This window comes from Arvicola amphibius, chromosome 5 (genome assembly GCF_903992535.2).
Source record: "Arvicola amphibius chromosome 5, mArvAmp1.2, whole genome shotgun sequence".
NCBI lineage: Eukaryota > Metazoa > Chordata > Mammalia > Rodentia > Cricetidae > Arvicola > Arvicola amphibius.
This window is the reverse complement of record NC_052051.1, coordinates 125,727,170-125,750,559: the sequence shown is the minus strand read 5'-3', so window position 1 is coordinate 125,750,559 and position 23,390 is coordinate 125,727,170. Positions and strand designations below refer to the sequence as shown.

At 37.7% G+C, this 23,390-nt stretch overlaps 1 protein-coding gene across 4 annotated transcripts in view; it reads right to left on the bottom strand.

Moving 5' to 3' along the window:
- Positions 1–23,390, bottom strand: part of Dmxl1 (Dmx like 1) — a 144,227-nt gene that overhangs the window by 77,356 nt on the left and 43,481 nt on the right. For 3 of the 4 annotated variants that reach the window (XM_038331848.1, XM_038331845.2, XM_038331846.2), the window contains exons 12-18: positions 22,609–23,287; positions 22,397–22,518; positions 18,685–18,774; positions 18,504–18,606; positions 11,424–11,543; positions 10,603–10,824; positions 354–2,036 (exon numbers count right to left, since the gene is read on the bottom strand). In XM_038331848.1, coding sequence (XP_038187776.1) covers positions 354–2,036; positions 10,603–10,824; positions 11,424–11,543; positions 18,504–18,606; positions 18,685–18,774; positions 22,397–22,518; positions 22,609–23,287 — 3,019 coding nt within the window. The remainder of the gene's footprint in view (positions 1–353; positions 2,037–10,602; positions 10,825–11,423; positions 11,544–18,503; positions 18,607–18,684; positions 18,775–22,396; positions 22,519–22,608; positions 23,288–23,390) is intronic. The other variant, XM_038331847.2, reaches the window with a different exon arrangement.

The following is a 23,390-nucleotide window of genomic DNA, read 5'->3' as shown; positions in this document are numbered from 1 at the left end:
TTGTTATTCTAGGCAGGAGTACACAAAAACGCTAATTTTTTAAAAATGTTAAATCAAACTGTAATGTTTTACAGTGGATTATTCTCACAGAAGGGGGAAAAACAGAAACACTTAAATTTCAACTATATCACTAATCTGCACTTTTGCAAAGCTGATGGGGTTCAGTTGGATCTTCTGTACTGAGCAATTATTATTGATGACTAGTATGAATTCGTGAAGGACGAATTTTTTTGCAGTAACTTTCTAAAAAGGCCCTAATATCATTTTTATTAAAATTTATTTAAGATTGGTTTCTATAAAAATAAGTAAAATTATCTTTATTTCTTCCCCCTTTGTACAGAGTTTACTTTTACCTTGACTTCTGTCCCGGCTTTCTCCAATATCAGTGCTTGTAGTTGCAATTGTATCTGCTAAGGCCATCAAAGACATCTGTTCCATCCGGCTGAGTCCTGGTAAACTAGAATGCAGTAAATGGCCAGAAAGAACCTGTGCATGCTCAGGACCAAAGTAAGTTGGACTGTATTGTGAAAGGTCAATAACTTTGGGCTTTGTATTTTCTTCATCTGTCTCTAACATGTGACTATCAGAAAGTAGAACTGAAGGCTGGAAAAGCTCATCATAATTTTCTTTTGAAAACTGTTTTTTTTTACTTGAGGAACTTTCATTATTAAACTTTTCCAAAGATGAGTGATAGCTATCATCATCCGCAGCAAGTAAGGCATATAAAGGAAGTGGAGGGACAGAATCTATTTCTGTGTAATCTGTATTTTCAGCTTTGTTGAATGCCTGTGGGTCTCTGGTGGTGCTTCCACTAGCACTGATGGTGAGAGACCTAATACGACGCTCATGATTGGATTCAGTTTCATTCAGAGCCACAACTTCCCCAGCAATGCATTTGACAAGATGTGACAAGATAGCCTTGGCTCTCCGGACTTTGCCAAGATCCATGAGTTCCAGAAGTTGCAAGGGATGGTATTGAGGTAAAGTTGGAGAAAGTACATGAGCTGATTCAAAAAGACCGGAATCTTCCATATCCACCGAAGGGTCAAACGTAGTTTTCTTTCCACAGATTTTCTGTGCAAGACTGGTCATTGATCGAGTAAGAGTTTTCTTTGGAGGATGTAGACCAGAACTTGATGAGTTACTTTGTTTTATTAAGCTTAGTATAGATGGAGTGCTTCCATTGTATGAATCTGCTGTAACAGGTTCTTGTTTATGAGACGGCTGCCACTGGGAATATACATGCATTTCACAATCCATTCCTACCACAAGGATGCCATCCCGGACCCATGATAAAGAAACAGGAAATGGTGGGGCACCTTCTACAGAAGAAACCAAGTCCACACATCGTAAAAGTACAAATTTAGAAAGAGGCACAATTTTAGTACTCTCCCAAAGAGGAAATGCCTGGTTCTCCTTACCAGTTTGTTCTTGTACCTTGCCAGCCAGAGGTCCATACATAAAAAGTTTTGAGCCAACTCCTACAGTCAAGATATGAGAACCATCTTCTCTAGACATCCAGTCTAAGTGAACCAAATGTTTTGTGTTTGATGCAATACTTTCTTTACTGAATAAATATGTCTCTTGTTTATTATAGGCCACTAAATTGCTATCAATACTAATGCCAGAATCCAATACTGTATTTAACTCATCTAAATAAATTGACTGTTCAAGGACCCAACATGAACCTCCTGTAGACTCACATTCAAAAATACTTACATGCATTACAAATTCCTGAGATTTACTATTAGATGTAGGCTGTTTATAAGCTACTGCTAACCGATTAGTATGTGCACAGCTCACTTCTACAGGTCTACCGGGTACAGTTATACTACTATTGCTCTGAAGTCCATCTTCAATGAGTAATGGCCATTCTTCCCAAATATATACAAGATCCATTTTTCCATTCTTTGATGTAGCCGATTCTCCATCTGTTACTCTGCATCGCCAAAATCTTACTTTATCATCTGAGCATGAAGTTGCCAACAAATAAGGGGCACTGCATGCAGGATATATGGAAGATGAACTCAGGTGTCCTAGAAAGAAAAGGAGCCATTAAAATTATATTTTCTATGTATTAAAAGTTTAAGCTGTTTTACTGAAAACTACTGTTAAGAACATGAGTCTGTATTTAGTTTAAGGCTCATGATCAGGCTTTTAATGACACCAATATACTATATATTACAGGGCTGTGAGTTAAATTCCAGAACTTTACATGGTAGAAGAATAGAACAGATTAATGCAAGTTGTCCTGAGTTTCATATGTATTCATGCACACACACACACACACACACACACACACACACACACACACACACACAAATATATATATAAAGAGGAATACTACAAAAATGTCACCAAAATCTAGAACTAAAAATAAATTCAGAATTAACCCAATTAAAAAATGGGGTACTGATCTGAACAGAGAATTCTCAACTGAAGAAGTTCAAATAGCCAAAAGACACTTAAGGTCATGTTCAACCTCCTTAGCCATCAGGGAAGTGCAAATCAAAACAACTTTGGGATACCATCTTACACCTGTCAGAATGGCTAAAAATCAAAAACACCAATGATAGCCTTTGCTGGAGAGGATGTGGAGTAAGGGGAACACTCATCCATTTCTGGTGGGAATGCAAACTTGTGCAACCACTTTGGAAATCAGTGTGGCGGTTTCTCAGGAAATTTGGGATCAACCTACCCCAGGATCCAGCAATACCACTCCTGGGAATATACCCAAGAGATGCCCTATCATACTACAAAAGCATTTGTTCAACTATGTTCATAGCACCATTATTTGTAATAGCCAAATCCTGGAAACAACCTAGATGCCCCTCAATGGAAGAATGGATAAAGAAAGTCTGGAATATATACGCATTAGAGTACTACTCAGTGGTAAAAAACAATGACATCTTGAATTTTGCATACAAATGGATGGAAATAGAAAACACCATCCTAAGTGAGGGAACCCAGACCCAACAAGATGAATATGGTATACTCACTCATTAGTGGATTCTAGCCTTAGAATTGAGCCTATATTACATGATCCTAGAGAAGCTAGATAGGAAGGTGAACCCAAAGAAAAACATGTAGTTATCCTCCTGGATATTGAAAGTAGACAACATTGCCAGGCAAAAATTGAGAGCTTGGGGGTGGGCGCAGGATAGGGGTAAGAGGAGAGGGGAAGAGAGAATTGAGAAGGGGAGGATGGGGAGAGCTTGGGGGAATGAGACAGCTGGGATGGAGGAAGAGTGGATATGGAATCAGGGAAGTATATATCTTAATTAAGGGAGCCATTTGAAGGTAGGCAAGAGATTGGACTCTAGAGGGGTTCCCAGGTGTCCAAGGAGATGTCCCCAGCTTGCTCCTTGAGCAGCTAAGGAGAGGAGGCCTGAACTGGCCCTTTACTATAGCCACACTGATGATTATCTTGCATATCACCATAGAACCTTCATCTGACATTGGATGGAGAGAGACAGAGACCCACGTTGGAGCACTGGACTAAGCTCCCAAGGTCCAAATGAAGAGCAGAAGGAGGGAGAACATGAGCAAGGAAGTCAGGACCACGAGGGGTGCGTCCATTCACAGAGACAATGTGACTGATCTAATGGGAGCTCACCAAGGCCAACTGGAGTGGGACGGATGGAACATGTGATCAAACCAGACTCTCTGAATGTGGCTGACGAGTAGGGCTGACTGAGAAGCCAAGGACAATGGCACTGGGTTTTGATTCTACTGTATGTACTGGCTTTGTGGGAACCTAGTCTGTTTGGATCCTCACCTTCCTAGACCTGGATGGATGGGGGAGGAACTTGGACTTCCCACAGGGCAGGGAACCCACACTGTTCCTTGGACTGGAGAGGGAGGGGGAGGGGGGATGGGAGGAGGGAAAGGGAAATGGGAGGAGGTGAAAAATTGTAAAATTATAATTTAATAAAAAAATTAAATTTAAAAAAAGAAAAAACCCAGAAAATTTATTTCAATCCTTACATTTTATAGGTTAAAGCCCCAACAATCCGCCAATCTACATTAAATGTGTTCTAACTAAACTGAATAACTGTATTACAAAGGATTATTGAGAACTTAGTTATCCTGATTCTATACCCATTTGATCGTTTTATACCTATGTATCTCATTTTAAAATATCAATATATTTTTTAAAATGTCATGATTCTCTAGCTCCATATTCTTCGTATTTTTCAATATTAAGTATGACTGCCCAAGCTTCTGGTCACTTTAGATGTTTTTTTAAAAACAAATTTTATTATATGATAATTTCATGCTTGTACTGCAAGATATTCTGATTCTCTCCCTCACCTTCTCTTTTCTCCCTCCCATCAGTACCACCCACCCAACCACCTCCACCAATGTCTTTCCCAAGTTCATGACTTTCAATTTTGTTTTGTGACCCAACCAGCTTAAACAAGGTCATTTATGACACTAATGGATTAAAACTAGTCATTGGAGCCTGGTGAAAGCAGTAACATCCCCCTCTTTCTGAACCTATCAGTAGCAGTGAGAGGCTGAGATCACTGAGGCCCTCCTCCATCCAAGCTTGACAGTTTCATTCATATATAAACCCTTTGCAGACACCTGCAGTTACTATGATTTTGTCTTGTACAGAAAATGGCATTTCACAGACTTTCTATCTGCTGGTTTTTATATTCCTATCACCCTTTTCTGTAATTTTCCCTGAGCTTTAGAGGGGAGACAATAAATATCCTCTTTCAGTACTTTGTGTAGCCATGTATCTACACTGACCACTAATCACCAAAAATAGACTTCTCTTACTAGTACTGCAAACTACCTAAAAAACTATGGTGGTGGTGGTGACTGCAGTCCCTAACGGAGAACTGGATATTATTATATAGATAAAGTGACATAGCAAAAACTGTCCTCTAAATATTTATATTTATACCCCCAAAGTCTAAAGTATATTTAATAACACTGATCTATTCCTAAGTGAAATTAATACTTTATCAGGCTTAAACTAATAATATATACCATTAGTTTCCCAAAACAGGTTGTCAGATCTAAGGGGATATTGATAACTACTTCAGGCTTTGACAGATGTAGGCTCTCTATTACAACTACTCAACAGTGATACTGTAGAGTAAAATCAAATATATCCAACAGCAGACAAAGGATATAACTATAAACTGCCAAATTTATTTGTAAAATATAGGTAATGGGGCTAGGGAGACAGCTCAGTCAATTCAGTGCCTGATGCACAAGTACAAGGATCTGAGGTTGGGTATGCGGAACCCATGTAAAAAGCTGGACAAGAAACACATCAATTAGGAAGCTAATTGTAAAAAAAACAAACAAAAGAACCCACAAAAAAACAAAAAAAAGCTATTTAAAAGACTTTAAATGGAATTATTCTACATATGTGGACAGTGTCACTCCCAGAATAAATAAAAATGACAGGCCTGGTATATCTCCTTATGAGATCTTGGTCAGAGAAGTCCTAGAGGTCTACAAAACAATACAGAACATTACCCTTGTCCTTGATTACCCACCACTACTAAACACTGTCACTCTATTGCTGAAGACACTGTATGCACTAGCTGCAGGATACAGAGAAATCAAATTCAAACTGTCCAGGTAAATTCCTCCACAGTAGTGAGCTTTCACAATGAGAAGATGCTATGCAGGAGGCTGTGTAAGAAAAAAACATTAATGGTCTTACCCAGCTTTGAATCATACATGTTACAATACAGACCTATCATGCAAAATATGCCAGCTTCTGCAGTTAGTGGCATTACTGTTAGAGTGTTAACTAAATGCTTACTGATTGGATTTGAAGGCTGCTCTACAAGAGAAAATTTTATGACCTGTACGATAATCCTACAGAAAACACCATGAGTGATATCTATTATTATTATTTTGCTAAATGGTCATGCTATCAAATTGCCATTTAAATCTTTATGTTTATACCTCTAACCTAGGTGGCTCTGAACCTTGATCAGAGAAGCCTCTTCTTGGCGTGGGCAGTCAATGAAATGAAGCACAATTGGTGATAAGAGACTGAGTACTCAGCCCTAAATGAGATACTTATATCAACTCTCCTCTTCCATGCTCATGAAATATCATTGAAGAGAAGGCAGAAAGAATCTACAAGTCAGCGGAAGGATGGGGAGTTTTGTAAAATACTACTTTCTGGATATGACATAGCTATAACACTCATGAACTCAAGCAGCTGTGGTTACTTGCACAAAATCAAACCAGCCAAAATTCTGGCATAGATGGGATAGATGGTATCCAAGTACTTACTACTCCTTATTGAGGATGTGTGTGGAATTCTAATACTTCATATGTATGAACATATGGGCAGCACTAACTGCACTAAGTGGGTTACTTAAAAACTAAAAAGTAAAAAAAGGACATATAGTGGGAAAGGGGCATGTTAAAGTGGATATAGATGGAGTTAAAGGAGGAAAATAGGTGTTATATATGATCATATTTCATTGTATATGAATGAAATAGCCAATAATAAAATTAGAATGGAAAGAAAAAAAAGTATAGCAGCATTATTTGTAATAGCCAGAACCTGGAAACAACCTAGATGCCCTTCAGTGGAAGAATGGATGAAGAAAGTGTGGAATATATACATATTAGAATACTACTCGGCGGTAAAAAACAATGACATCTTGAATTTTGCATGCAAATGGACGGAAATAGAAAACACTATCCTGAGTGAGGTAACCCAGGCCCAAAAAGATGAACATGGGATGTACTTACTCATAATTGGTTTCTAGCCATAAATAAAGGACATCGAGCCTATAATTCGTAAAAAAAAAATCCAAGAGAAGATATATAAGAAGGTGAGTTCAAAGAAAAACATATAGTTATCCTCCTGGATATTGGAAGTAGACAAGATTGCCGGACAAAAAATGGGAACTTGGGGGTGGGGTGGGATGGGTGGATGGGGGGATGGGGAGAGAAAAGTGTGAATTGGAGGATGGGAAGAGCTTGGGGGAATAGGATGGTTGGGATATAGGAAGGGTGGATATGGGAACAAGGAATTATATATCTTAATTAAGGGAGCCATTCTAGGATTGGCAGAGACTTGACTCTAGAGGGGTTCCCAGGTGTCCAGGAAGACGCCCCCAGCTAGTTTCTTGGGCAGCTGAGGAGAGGGTGCCAGAAATGTCCAGATCCTATTGCCATACTCATGAATATCTTGCATATCACCATAGAACCTTCACCTGGCATTGGATGGAGAAAATGACAGAGCCCCACATAGAAGCACCAGATTGAGCTCCCAAGGTCCTGATGAGGAGCAAAAGGAGGGAGATCATGAGCAAGGAAGTCAGGACCATGAGGAGTGTGTTTACCCATTGAGACGATGGGACAGATCTAACGGGAGACCACCAAGTCCAGTTGGAATGGGACTGATGGAACAGGGGACCAAACTGGACTCTCTGAATGTGGCTGACGGTGGAGGAGGACTGAGAAACCAAGGACAACGGCGATGAGCATGAACTCTACAGCATGGACGGGCTCACTGTGAGCCTTGTCAGTTTGGTTGCTCACCTTCCTGGACTTAGGGGGAGCTGGGAGGACCTTGGACTTAACATAGTGAAGGGAACCCTGTTGGCTCTTTGGCTTGGAGAGGGGCGTAGTGGGGGTATGGGTGGAAGGGAGGGGAGGGAAAGGGGAGGAGGAGGGGAGGAGATGGAAATTTTTAATAAAAAAAATGAGGAAAAAAAAGTAGAAATAGGAGTTCCTTAGGTATTTGGGGAAGAAGTGGGTAGAAAGAAGTAGCTCCCTGAAATTCAATGGCTAGCCTAGCTCAGTTAATGAGCTTCAGGTTTAGTGAGAGACCCCACCTTGGAAAATAAAGGTGGAAGGCCAGAGAGAGAGAGTTCAGCAGTTAAGAGCTCACACTATTCTTGCAGAAGGCCTAAGTTTGATTCTCAGCACCCATGTCAAGAAGCTTACAATCACTGGAAACTCTACCTTTAAATATCAGGCTAGTCTTCATAAACACCTGCATTCACATGTGCATACCCCACAGATATACACATAATTAAAAATACATCTTCAAAAAAATATAAAGTAATTGAGAAAAGATGTCAGATGTGGGTCCTGGGAATCTAACTCAGATTAACTCTGTCAGTCCTACCAGCAGATACCTTTACTCACTTAACCACTCACAAGCCTCTATTACATTTTAAAGTTCATTTCATATTAACTGTCATGATATTCAAAAGTCTTAAACAAATGTAACATTACATTAGGATCATCAATTTCTTTGAGCTGAATAAAAACATTTTTAATCCTTTCCAAGAGAATTGACTAAATAAATAAATAAAATTCATACTAGAAAAAAAAACATTTCCACTATATGGCCCCCAAATACCCTTTTATTTTTAATAGGGTTTCATTATATAACCCAAAGGCCTGGAATTTGCTATGTAGGCAAGACTGGCATTGAACTTGCAGCAATACTGCTTTTGCCTTCCAAATGTGGGAATTATATGAAAGAGCCACCACATTTCAGTACATGCTACTAATTTTATGAAATAAAACAAATCTTGTTTTTCCACACAACTTCTAAATTAGGTCAAAGAGTTGTCCTAATATATCTTTGATTTCTCTGTTTTGTTATTTTACTTTAACTGGACTTCAACAATGAAGACCTATTTTGTTATAGCTAGTAAAGAATTTTGCCTGTACTAAAATTACTCTTTTTCAAGGTTTAACTTTGCTTACATTGATGCTTGCATATATAGCAACAACCCGAACTTCTAAAACTTTCATCTTTCACAAAGATTAAGTACCTGATAACCGTATTTGTATTTTAGGCAATCCGTCAAAAGAATGAGAAGTAGCAAAGAACACAGGACACATTCTGAGTATGAAACTCAAAGAATGAATGACTAAAACCATGGATGTTGTATTGGTTTTCTTACAGCCTTAGCACACTGTTTCTATACCTGAAAGAACAAGAATCACTAGAGTGCTGGTCATACTTGCTGGCCTCTCACCTAGAATTTGTAATCAAGAGTCACACTTTCATAAGAATCTGATGATTTAAAAAATAGGAGTTTGAAAATAGAGTTTGGAGTGATTATAGTCCCTGCACTTGGGAGGCTGAATAAAAGAACTATTTGAGTTGGGGAAATTGAGCTCACTTAAGGAAACTTATACTTTAAAAAAAATGTACAAAAATAATGCCTGGCGGTGGTGGTGCATGCCTGTATCCCAACACTCAGGAGGCAGAGGCAGGGAGTTTGAGGCCAGACTGGTCTACATGAGCTAGTTCCAGGACTGGTACCAAAGCTACACAGAGAAACCCTGTCTTGAAAAAACCAAACAAACCAAAACAAACAAATGAACAAAAAATACAAAAATTAAAAGGCCTTGTATCTTGTCTTGTATTCTTGATAAATATATGCAAAATACCTGGAAGGCTTAGATCAGATCACTGGGCACTAAGCTACTGTGCATGAATCAGTCATTTCAATGCTAACAAGTCAGATTATGCCGCTGCTCCTGGTCTGGAAACTGCACTCTCAAAACCACTGTCTTGGAATAAGGGTGAAAATACACTGCAGGAACCCTATACTGTCTACCTTAGCACATGGCTCCAGAAAACTACTGTAACTACTAAAACAGTTGGCAAATAAGGGAAAACTTGTTATTACCTACATTCTAAAACTTTCACTTTGTCTAATGCGATAGTTTAGTTTTTCAACTTGAGGGATTTAGAGTCACCATAGAAACAAACTTCTAGGCAAATCTTTGAGGGGGTTTCTAGTAGAGTTAATGGATATGGAAAAACCCAATCTAAACATGGCAACAGGATTCCATGGGTTGGGGTCTTGGACTGAATAAAAGAGTGTGGTGGTTTGAATAAGAATGGTCTACATTTGAATGCTTGGTTCCTAATGGGTAGAACTGCTTAGGAAGGACTAGGAGGACTGGCCTTGTTAGAGGAGACATGTCACAGAGGGAGAGGTTTGCTCAACTTGCACCATTCCTGTGTGCTCTATGCTTCCTCCTTTTAGAGTTATGAACTCTCAGGTGCTACTCCAGCCAGCCTGTTGCTTGTTGTCCTAGTGCCCTGTCACCATGATGGACTCTTAACTCTCTAAAACTTTAAGCCCAATTAAATGCTTTCTTTCATAAGTTGCCTTGGTCAATAGTGTTTTACATTGAAATAGAAAAGTAACTAGCAAGACAGCGAGTAAAGTGAGCTGAGCAGCAGCTTTCATGTCCAGCTCTCTGCTTCCTGATTGCAGTGTGACCAGCTACTTCAAACTTCTGCCATGCTAGTTTGTACCTTAAAACTGGGAGCCAATATAAACATTTTCAGGTATTCAGTCCAAGCAGTGAGTAAAGTAGATAAAACATCTACCCCAAAGTATCATTTTTTAAAACAAATCAGTATTTTCAATACAACTTGGCTGAAAAATGTCATATAACTTGAAAACATAGAAAGAAACTTAAACATTCAATTTCAGGTTCTCTAATAGAATTAATTCCATTTCTGCTTTGTTTGTATTTCAGAGTAAGTTATAGCATTTACTTTGAGGAACACTGTAAGCACCCAGGCTTTACAAAGCTGGCTTAGTCTGTGGGGGATGTACAGACCTGCTGAAGGCTGGACACTGATGATCTCCACCCCTTCTGGCAGGTCCAGCTCTTTGCTGTACACCATTTCAGAGGACAGGGACAGCTTGCTGGTGGTCTGGAGATTTGCTCTGCAAGCCTGGAATCTCTGTGAAAATGGAGAGAGAATCTTCTCTGGAGAAGAGGAATAATGTTCTTCTGGTACCCAAATAGCTTCTGATACTTTTGTGTCTGTTCTTTCATCTGTAAAACAAAACAAAACAAAACAAAAGAACCAAAATCTGAGCAGGAACTCTATAAGAGTAAATATTGTAATTGCTACTTTTAAATACATAGTTAAAATATAAAATTGTAGACATTATATATAGGAAGACAGTAAGAAAAGTGTTTTATTTTTGGTATTCTAAATAAACTGTATAGCAATATATAAGAGTAATTTCAAAAACTAATTCTAAACAATGAAAAAGGAGACATAGGTAAGAAGGATAACAGAGGAAGAAGAGGAAGAGAGGAAAGGGAAGATATACTCAAGTAAGTAAACATATTTATAAAAAGTTAATAAACCCATTATTTTGTATAAGTAATATATAACATTAACAAATGATATTATTTACAAGAATAAAAATGGTTTTACAAAAAAAATTTTCAGTTAAATGTATGTAGGATTTTGTAAACTATGTAATAAAGTAAAATTTTTTTTTACAAAGAAAAAAAGCCCTAAACTTTTCTAATTGTACATGTATACTTTGTTAAAGTGTAGGTCTACTTGAATCTAAAAAAACAAAACAAAACAAAACAACAACAACAACCACAAAAAACCCACACAAATAAAGCAGACTTACCCAGTGAGACAGGAATGGACCTTAAGTGTAAATCCCACATGTGTAACAGTGAACGATTATCTTGAGTACACTCTATCACAACCAGGTAGAACTTTTCAGAAAATCTGTGAGGTGAATTGCCTGTTGACATCAAATGGATGAGATAGTATACTAAATATACCAAGTTAAAGTAGCGTTTCACTATTTTAGAGAAAGAATCTTTAAAAATGCAAAGCAACATTATAGAATGTATTTGATGGTGTTAGCAAATGACTTAGCATTATCATGAAATTCTAATTATATACATGCTATAGGCAAATTTCATTTTCAAAGTCTAAATTTTCACTGTTGAATTTGAAAACTGTAACCTTAAGAAATCCTATTACAAGTTACTAACACTGAACTGTTCACAGTGATATCCTAGTAGGTAGGCCATTGCTAAAGAGATGGAAACTATGTAAGACAACATGGTACTTTAGGCCAATACATCACAATAAAAATTGTATTGTTAAAACCTTTCAAGGTAGCTGGAAGTGCCTTTGATCCTAGCACTCAAGAGACAGAGGCAGGTGAATATGTGAGTTTGAGCCCGGCCTGGTCTACAAAGCAAGTTGCACTACACAGAGTCTGGGGAGGGGTATAACAGTGACATGTAGACATTCCAAGGTAAGTTACATACAAAAATGTTATCTTTTTTGTTTTTTGTTTGTTTTTTAAGACAGAGTTTCTCTGTGTTACAGTCCTAGCTGTTCTGAAACTAGCTTTTGTAGAGCGGGCTGGCCTCAAACTCACAGAAATTGGCCTGCCCTGGCCTCCCAAGTGCTGGGATTAAAGGCATGAGCCACCACTGCCCAGCTTAAATCTTTTATATAATACATAGTCAAAAAAATATTTATGTGTGTGTGTCCCTCTCTCTCTCTCTCTCTCTCTCTCTCTCTCTCTCTCTCTCTCTCTCTCTCTCTCTCTCTCACACACACACACACACACACAAAGACAGAGGGGGTAAGGAGGGAGGGAGGGAGGGAGGGAAACCATCTGACCTACTGACCTCACTGGTCCTAGCTTACCATGCAAGCTTGAAGACAAGAGTTCAGATGTGCTAGTGTACAACTATAATCTCAGTATTCCTTTACTAAGATAAGAAGCAGAGTTGGGAGACTTGCCTAGAAGCTCACATTCCAGTTAGAAACAGCAGAAAAAAAAAAGTGAGACTGTCCAAAAGAGGGAGGCAAGAACTGAATCCCAAAAGTTGTGTTTGACCTCCACAAGCATGCACCCTGGTATATGCACACCTACATTTACACAAGCACACAAATACAGATGCACAGACAAAATAATAACAAAAAAAAAAATGAAAGAAAGGAAGGGGAAGGGAGGGGAGAGAGGAAAGAATCCATCTTAGTTCATACTGCAAAGTGTAAATTAAATGCATCTTTCTGAAATTATTACAAAACCAGTAGATTATTGCCTCTTTTATGAAAGATTATAGTGCAAGATTTCTTCATTGTAATGTTTCATATGTACAAAATTATCTAAACAAAAATTAAAATTACAGTCAGAAATGGGTGTCAATATCAGTAACCTTAGCTATTTGGGCAGCTTTGCAGATAGATGCCAAGTTCAAGAACAACTTGGGCAAGACCCTGTCTCAAAATAAAAGAAGTTGTAGGTATAGTTCACTGATAGAAAGCTTAGTAAGCATTATGTCATGGATTCAGTCTTCAATCTTTTCTCTCTCTCTCTCTCTCTCTCTCTCTCTCTCTCTCTCTCTCTCTCTCTCTCACACACACACACACACACACACACACACACACGCAGAGGCGATGATATAAATTATCACAGAAAAGAACATATAAAAAAAAAGGTAAAAGCCAATCCCTCACCAGCAGCACTTGGGAAAACAGGCCCTATACCTTGCCTGGGTAGCACAGCCAAGTTGGCCGCGTAGACAGGAATGCTGGTGAACCAGTCCTGAATGTGTGAGAGAGGCACAGCTGGTACCCTTCTAACCTCCTCTGCAATGAGGTGGTAGGCATGAGGTAAAGATGGCCCCCCACCCAGCTTATACTGCCTCCAGCTGGCAAGGGGGTTGACGTTCCCCTTTACCAGCTGCAAAATTTGGGAAAGTGGAAGCTGCACCTCATCTGGGCAGCACAGTAGAACTGACCCTATTAGAAGAGGTGTGGGTGGGCCAGCCCTGATGTTGTTAGCATGGGAAAGCTATCCCCAGCTATTTATCTGTCTTGTGGGAAGGTAAGCTTGAGAGAGATGTCCCCCCTTACCCTTTGCCCCTTGCTGCCTGCTCCCCCTTACAAGCTGTAGGAAAGTGGGCCCTGCTCCTCGCCTGGGCAGCACAGTTGAGATGCAGGCCCTGCTCTCACACCCTGTTGGCAGAGGTGCAGGTTGCTTGGTCCTGAGGGTGTGAGAGTGGGATAGCTGACTACATCACCCTTGTCTGCCATGGGATGGTGATGGCAAGGGATAGATGCCCTTTCCTGCTTACCTTGCCACAGATGGTGGGCGAAGAAGCTGCCCCTGCCCCCTACCAGCTTCGGCACTTGGTAAAGTGGGCCCTAAATCTCACCTGGGCATCACAGCAGAGTTAACCCCTCTCCTTATCTGCCATACAGTGGTATGGATAGGCGAGAGATGCCCTCCATCCAAAAGCTGCAGGATCTCTATGACACAGTGCAACAATAGGATATCCAAGATGAGTCTCAGTGAGGTCTCAGCATCAAGACAATGTGTTTCCTCCAAAAATTATCAATCCCATATTAATGACCCCTGACTAAAATGACTTAGATAAAATTCCAGATGCAGAATTCAAAACAATGTTTATGGATATGGTAAAACAACTCAAAGATTTGAATATTTTCCAGAAGAACACAAACAGCTACATGAAATAAATAAGTCAATATAAGACATAAAAATAGAATTTAATAAAGAGATAGAAACATTGAGGACAACCCAAGTCAAAATAATAATAAAAATGAAAAACATAATGGGTCACACAAGAACTTCAGTGAAAAAACTCACCAACAAAATAGATCATGTGAAGATAGACTATCAGGTTAAGAAGACAAAATAGAGGAATTAGACAAAGTCAATGACTTTTTTTTTTAAATGTATGAACCCACATGCAAAGGTTCTGGAAAACTTGGCAAATTATTGGAATACAAGAGAAGGAGAATTAAATAGCAATGGTATAAAAATATTTTTAAAAAAATTATTGGAGAAAATGTCACAAATCTGGGGTGGGAAAGACCATCCAGACACAAGAACAACACAGAAAACCAAACAGAAAAGACCAGAAAATAAAACACTGTGTCATGCTATAATTTAAATACTATATGTACAAAGCAAGGGAAATATATACACAGCTACAAAAAAGGTCAAATGACATGCTAAGGAAAGCCCATCAGACTAACTGGTGACTTTTCAACCCCAACCAGAAAATCAGGAAGAGCTTAGATTGACTGGTTTAAAAGCCTGAAATACTACAATTGCAAACTTCTCCTAATATACAAAACATGCCACTCAAACATCAAAGAATACATAGTCTTCTCAGCACACCATTGAACTTCTCTAAAATAGACACAAAGTAAGTCTCTACAAATACAGGATAATTCAAACTATATCCTGTATTCTGCCATATGAGATAAAGCTAGGTATCTTTTAAGAGAAAATATATAAACTCATGTATTTTAGTCAGTAAGTTATTGAATGATGAATAGGTCATTACAAAAATCAAGAAGGAAATAAAGCCTTCCTCAGACTAAATGAAAATGAAAACACAACAAAGTCAAATCTAAGGGGTAGGATAAAATCAGTTCTACATTTACAGCTCTAAAGGCCCACTACACTAAAAAAAAAAAAAAATCAGAGATATCTTAATAAAATCCTGATGATGAACCTAAGGCACTGGAAAATAAAATAACAAACCAATACTCAAACTAGTATAAAAAAATAACCATGCTAATGCAGAAAATAATGAATCAATGAAGCAAAGAATTGGGCTTTTTTTTTGAGAAGATAAATAAAATTGGCTAGTTCTTAGCCAAACTAACCAAATAAAAGAGGTAAGATCAACTGATAAAATTAAAGATGAAAGGAGAGACATTACAACAAACATTGAAAACATTCAGAGAATAACGAGGGCATACTTTAAAATTTTACAGTCTCATAAAGCAGAAAATCTAAAAGAAATAGATGAATTTCAAGGTGCACAAAGTCTACCAAAGTCAAGAAGAAGTAAATACATTAAATGGATCTATAACAACCAATGAAACAGAAGAAGTCACTAAAACAAACCCAATAAGAAAAAGCCTACGGCCTGGATGAAGTTTTGCAGACTTACACCAAACATCAAAGAAGAGCACACATCAATAATACTGAAATTAGTCCATAAAATAGAAAGGAATACATTCAAACCCCTTTTTAAAAAGTCAGTATTACTCTGACAATAAAACTAAATAAAGAATTAAAAGAGAAAGGACAAAACCAAGTCATTTCTTAAAATTATCTGTAAAGTATTTTCTTCATAGAGCAAACTAGAAAAATAAAACTCCATAAACATTTTCGGGGAAACAATAATAATAAAAACAATGGATTTTTTAAAAAGTATAATCAGCAAGAATTCCTTAAGTATTTTAAGAAATACTAGACAAAGTATTTGGTCTTTTTTTTTTTTTTTTGGTTTTTTCGAGACAGGGTTTCTTTGCAGCTTTAGAGCCTGTCCTGGAACTAGCTCTTGTAGACCAGGCTGGCCTCGAACTCACAGAGATCCGCCTGCCTCTGCCTCCCGAGTGCTAGGATTAAAGGCGTGCGCCACCACCGCCCGGCTAAAGTATTTGGTCTTAAAGAGAAAAAAAATTAAAAATAAAAGAATCTTAGAACAGAAAAAGCTAGAAACAAGAAACAGCAAAATTTACTGAACAGCGGAGTTAAAAAATTTACTTTTAATATAGTTATTAAAAATCAGGATGCAGCCATTTGTAGTTACTTGCAGGGCCATTTATCATGTAGAACGGTGGCTCCAGCACTGTGGTTCCTTTGCCATGTAGTCGGCTGGCATTTTCCTTTTTACTACTCTTTTCTTTTCTTTCCTTTTTTTTTAAAGACAGGATCTCACTACATAGCCTTGGCTGTCTGGGAGCTCACTCTGTAGACCAGGCTGACCTCAAACTCATTGAGATTAGCCTGCTTCAGCTTCCAAAGAGCTGACATTGAAGGTGTTTACCACCTCACAAGGCTTTCTACTCTTCTCTTCAAATGCCAGTTAGAGCCTGGACATGCATTCCTCAACACTATGAGCTTCTTTTCACTTTTCCTGAAGCTGCTTCCCATACTTGCCATGTGGTGCTTGTCCTCCATTGCTGACCCAGCTAGTTTTCTCAGATACTAAATTTAGAAGGAGTGTATTTTTCTCTCTTCTTTTCTTCTCCCCACTCCTAGCAGGTACCAAGACTTACAGCTTGCCTGCTCTGTTGTTTGTCTCTCAAACTCTAGTAAAAAATTTCTTCAAATTTTATCACTCCAAAAAAATTAACAATATTAACAGTCTTGATATCATTTAGAAGAAGTATGTTTCATTTTTGAATTCTTCATCTTAAACCTGTCATGTTATGTGTATTTGAGGGGTGGTGCTCAAGCAGGGCAAGTGTGCTGAGGCCAATCTGGGTCTGTCTCGTTGGGATTACAAATGTACCCAGCTTTTTAAACCTGGGTTTAAAGTTTAACCTCAGACCCTTCATGCTATATGACAAGCATTTTACTGTCTGAACCATCTTGCCATCCCTTTATTCTTCTCATTTTTAGCATATGGCTACAATGTCCAGAATTTAAAAAGTACATCAAAAAAGTGTATTTTCAAAGTTCATGAAATCACATGGAAAATGATGAAAAGTTAACTGAAACCACAGTAAGAAACTACCAACGGGGCTGGAGAGATGGCTCAGTGGTTAAGAGCACTGCCTGCTCTTCCAAAGGTCCTGAGTTCAATTCCCAGCAACCACATGGTGGCTCACAACCATCTGTAATGAGATCTGGTGCCCTCTTCTGGCCTGCAGGCATACATGCAGACAGAATACTGAGAATACTGTACACATAATAAATAAATAATATTATAAAAAAATTTTAAAAAAGAAACTACCAACAGTAAGGTGCAGAACTCTAAGGAATACTTCTGAAAAGAGAAGTGGATATTGCAGAAGAAAGTATTTGTAAGAAAAAAATCTGGAATAAATAAATAATGTAGTTAATATTATCTGAGACTTAATAACTGACTTGATTGATACAGTGTAACTGCTTACTGGATTTTAGTCTTCAGGAGAGAAACAACACAGTTTGGTTTGCCTGTGTAATTAAAACTGATAGCCAAGAAATTTTAGCTCTGTTTTTCAATTTTTCTTCATGCAAGTAAACAGTAAGATAAGATAGCTAACTAAAAAGAACTTTTATTATAAATGTTTTATTATACATATATTTATATTACTTAAGGCACTATCTAATAATTATTTCTTTAAATTATGGGCTTCCACAAAGTGAAGTGTCCACATTTTTCAAATCAATACACCCATGTAAATAAAGAGTACTCACTTGCTCACAGATTCCATCTATTGTGTACTTAAATAAAGTACATGTAACTGGGCTGAGGACAGGGCTCAATCATAAAACTCTAGCTTAGCTTGATTAATCACCAGGACAGCTTAAAAAAAAAAGTCTAGGAAAGAGATCAGGTAGCAGGGAGGAACTAAGAGGAAAGTAGCTTAAACTGAGGAAAGTCAATTTGCTTTGATTTGTGTTGTTTATTTCCTGGTTAAGAGTAAAAAGATGAGCTAAAAAGAAATGCTATATGGCTATATTCAAGCTATTCAGGATGCTAACTAAGGCAATAGGAGACTTGAACAGGGAATTTCAAGGCCAGCCTAGGCTACTGATACTACATATAAATAAACACACACATTCATAGACAGAAAAAAGAGATAACAGTATTTATGTTAAAAAATCAACCTGAAATACAACTTGAGATGTATTAATTTATCTTTATAAACTATGTAACATCAGCGGCATATTTCTCATCACATCAAAATTTTTCCTTACCTGGATCCAATAAAATGCTATCTTTCCCCAGACTTTTCTTCTCAAGGTTATTCAAAATGAAATCTTCTTGAAAAACATGAAGCAACTGGGTTTTTCTGCCATGCTGAGATAAATAAATACCAATATAAATTGACATATATGTCATTTACCTAATCCTAAATAGCAGAAAAATAATACTTACAAGCTTGGTAATGGGATCTAATGCAATAATGCAGCCTGGCCTGGCTGTTGACTGCTGACTGACAATGTTAAACACTTCACCAACATATTTCTGTTAAAAAAAAAATCTTTAGTAAATTCAAAAGTAACTAAAAACAAATATGAAATATTTCAACCACATGAAGATAAACACGAATTCAAATAGATCTAAACATATTTTCTTGTAGCACAAATTCTAGTTGGTCTTAATAATAAAAACTCAGAGTCAGATAATAGGAGGTAAAAGCTGAAGGATCAGAGAAACAGTGCAGCCAGTCACTAGAGAGACCTTCACCTCTCCCAAATAATCAGACTGAAAGGGTTATCCTGTCCTCAGACTGCATCTCCAGACTGCACCTGTCACCACCAAATCTCAGGCTGCAACGAGTTCCTGTCTATCTGGCCTTATATTCCTCTCTCCACCCAGTCATATCACTCCTGTATCCATTTCCCTAGTGCTGGGATTAAAGGTGTATTCTACCACTCCCTGACTTCTAGTGGTCTAGCTATGCACTCTGATCTTGAGGCAAGCTTTATTTGTTAAAATGCAAACAAAATATCACTAGTTTCTCTCAAACATAAACATTATAGGATTTTACCTTAATAGAAATTACATAGAAATGAATAGAATTACAGCTCAACAGGTACAGAGGGGTTAAAAAGGCAACACTTGGCAACTAGGGTCCTTAGAAGAGCAGCAAGTGCTCTTAGTTGCTGATTCACCTCTCCAGTTCCCTTTCCCATCATTCCAATTTTTTTGTTGTTTTAACTCTGTGTGTGTGTGTGTGTGTGTGTGTGTGTGTGTGTGTATGCAAAAGGTGAGGGGGAGACTAGAGGAGAGAAAAAGTGACAGAGAGACAGCGAGCAAGAGCCAACATATGTGCCACACTATCTCTAAGGAGGTAGGAAGGCCTTGTCGTCCACCTTATTGTAAACCAAACTAATTGGTTAGCAGGTCTTACAGATATATGCACTACAGTGCCCAGCTTTTATGTGGTTTCTGGGTCAGGCTTGTGCAGTAAACACTCTGCCCACTGAGTCATATCCTTAGTCCAAATACGCTGACCTACTGAGTCACTTATATCCTTATACTGTGAAATTCAGTGTTTATTTCTTAGTTTTCACATATTTATCCTTTCAATAGCATTTGATCCTAGTGATCCTATGAATACTTCATTGAGCTTCTATAAAATACATATTTTAATAATACAATCTACTATCTAATACTTCTATTATTTACTTGTTCTAACTATATTCCCTCCTTCTACAATTACATCTACCTCTGCAACTTTAAATTTGTCAGTACTCATTATTGTTATGTTTTTGTTTTGTTTTGTTTTGTTTTAAAATGGGGGTCTCTACATAGTCGTGGCTGTTCAGGAACTTACTATGTAGACCAGATTGGCTAGGAATTCACAGAGGTCCACCTGTCTCTCCCTCCCAAGAAAGGCATGTGCCACCACACCTGGCCTCAGCTACTTATTTTATATCTTCAGTCCAAACATTCTTCTAAAACCCAAAAGGCAACTTTACTGGATCGCTTGGACGGCAAACAGGCATCTCAAAACAAGTATGTCAAAAAAGGGATCTTAAATCCCCCAATTCTTCCAAAACTTCTAGCTGTACATTCTTCCTTATTTCAACCATAGCAATGCTACTTTACATCTAAAATCCTGTTCAATACTAACTACATACCTTCAAAATACATTTAAAATTAAGCTACTTTTCAGCATTTCTAACATTAACCCTCATAACCATTCTTGGCTCCATATCAATCTCCTAGACTAGGGTTACAGCTTTTTAAATTGGTCTCTACTTTTTTCTTTTCTTTTCTTTTTTTGAGACAGGGTTTCTCAGCAGCTTTAGAGTCATTCTACTTTTTTCACACATAGTGGCATCATAGTTGTCATAGTGACCTATTTAAAAAACCTACATAAAATAATTTTCACATGGGCATAACTTTCAACGGTTTCTTGCTGTGAAATATTCCTTTACACTGTGAAGATATGTCACTGTGATTGCCTTAACAAAAAGCTAACTAGCCAAAAGCTAGGCAGGATTTGGGGGGCAGAGAGAATGCTGGGAAGAAGATGAAGATGCCAGTGTGACACAGAGGAAGCAATATAGGCATTACAAATTAAAGGGAACCCAGTCATGTTAAAAACAAAAAAAGATTAAAAGACTTAAAAGATATGGGTTAATTTAAGTTATAAGAACTAGTTAGAAACAAGCCCAAACTATTCATAATTAAATGACATCTCTGTGTGGTTGGTTATTCAGGAGCTAGATGGTGGGACAGAGAAAGACTCACTATAGTTTTGATGTCATTAGGTAGAGGTCCAAGTTCCTGAAATAAACTATAAAGCACTCAGAGGATCTGAGCAGGTTACCTTTCTGTTTTAATTACTGACTACTCTATATTACTTTAATCCACAATGATCTCCTTAGTGTGCACTATTATATAACCAACATGTTTTGGCTGCAGGGTCCATGAACAGGTCAACTTTCCTTTTGGATCACTCTTCCTGTAGACAGATGTCTAGGTCACTCTACTCCTTCAAATCTTTATAAAGTTTTTCCAATGGTGGCGCACGCCTTTAATCCCAGCACTCGGGAGGCAGAGGCAGGCGGATCTCTGTGAGTTCGAGACCAGCCTGGTCTACAAGAGCTAGTTCCAGGAAAGGCTCTAAAGCCACAGAGAAACCCTGTCTCGAAAAACCAAAAAAAAAAGTTTTTCCATACACAGTAACTTAAGGGACACTCCCTACTTCCTTTGCAACATTGTTTCTCTCCACAGAACTTGTTAGTCAATTCATTTTTATTTAGTTCCCTTCGGCCAGCTATATCTTGCTTCACTACAATGAACTTTGTGGTATCAGCTTGATTTTTCACAGCTAAATTCTCAACAGTTAAAACAATATCTAATAAAAGGCCCTCAATAAATGTCTTTCTCTACTAAATAATACATGTATGTATACATAAATATACTTTGCAAAACACTGTATTTTGTAAAATTATATTGTAAAAAGAACTTAGCGTCAAGCAGACTAGAATAAACCAAGGGCTCTACTACTTTACAATCTGAACATTAAAACAGCTAGTAACTGTTAGTTCCTTAAGCCAGAATCTCCTAAGCAAGAAGCTTAGGCACAGCCTGAAGGCTGCCTCGGGAGGTATTTAAAAACACCAAATAAACATGATATGCTGTCAAATGCTTACAACTGGAGCACATAGGAATCTGAAGTAGGGTCTCTTCCACAGTAAATGGCATACAAAAATTTGCCTGAGCTGCAACCAAGCTCTGGTCATTTTCTTTTCATGTTTAACACTGAAATTCCACTTTAACCAAACAGAAACCAACAACTTCTCCTACAAAAGGTAGTCCCCATTTATTTCTGAGCAAAGAAACACAAAACTAGACTTTTCTTTCTTTCTTTTTTTTCTTTTTGGTCAGAGGGAGAGGCTGGGACTTGAACTAATGGACCAGAGCATGTTAACATATGTACTCAATCCAGAGCTAAACACCCAACCTAAAATGATGAAAGGGCTTAACTTAAAATCACTACATAAGTGAATTTGAAAAAAATATAGTAAAAAAAAATACATTATCTGTCATCAATTATAGGTCACGATTCTAGCATAGGCCAAAAAAGTATAGATTAAGTATCTAAAAACATCATAAAACTAGTACTTACAGAAATTTCAGGGTTGGAAAGCTCATATAAAAGTTTCTTGGCATCAATAACTGCTTCATATAACCTCAGATACTGTCCATCACTAGCTACAAAGCATGCACTAGGAGAGTTGCAGTATGCACCTAGAAAGTATTTATAAACATTTAAAATTTAAGTTTTGAGCAAGAGTGCCTGAAAATAAAATTACTAAAATAAAATCATAGTGTGCTTACCTAGACAGTAACTGGGTATAAGAGTAGGGAGCCATGCCACATTGGAAAAGGCAGAAACATGAAGAGAATTAATCCGGGCTAGCTCAGATACTCCTCCAGAGAAGGATAATGGCCCAACTGGATCAACCCTCCAAAGAATAAGCTCACTATAAATTGCATTGGGATCTTGAAATGCCACATCAACATTGTTTTTATTTTGAGTCAAGGAACAGTCTTCAGTATTTACAGTGTCATGAGCATGCTTTTGGTTACCCACATTTGGTGTCCTTAATGCATTATGATGTGAAGTTGTCAGTAGTAATGGTAATACTGAGTGGCAAGCTAAATCATTAAGATGAAAACGATGACCACAATATCTGGATTTGTGAGAAATACTGAGAACTGTAGAAAAAGCAGATTCCTCAGCAAAACTAACCAGCCACTGATTCAAAGATCCATCGGCATGCTTTGAGATCATCATAACATTAGGAGTAAAAATACTTAATTTTAAACTGTTCGATGATTTACTGTGACCAGATGAGATAAGCATTGATGTGGAATGAGTAAGGCCAGGTTTCTGTTTTCCTTGTTGAATAGCCAAGTCAACATTCTTTGTACAGGCATACATAACTATGCTCTTACAGAGAGAGTTTGCATCACCTGTGGGGAAAGCTACAGGTATTCTGGAAACAAAGGACACCTAGAATTAAGAAAGTAGGTATTAGAACATATAATTACATAAAAACATATTACAAAAAGTTTTCACACAAAAAAAGAAGTAACTCATGATAGATGATTAATAA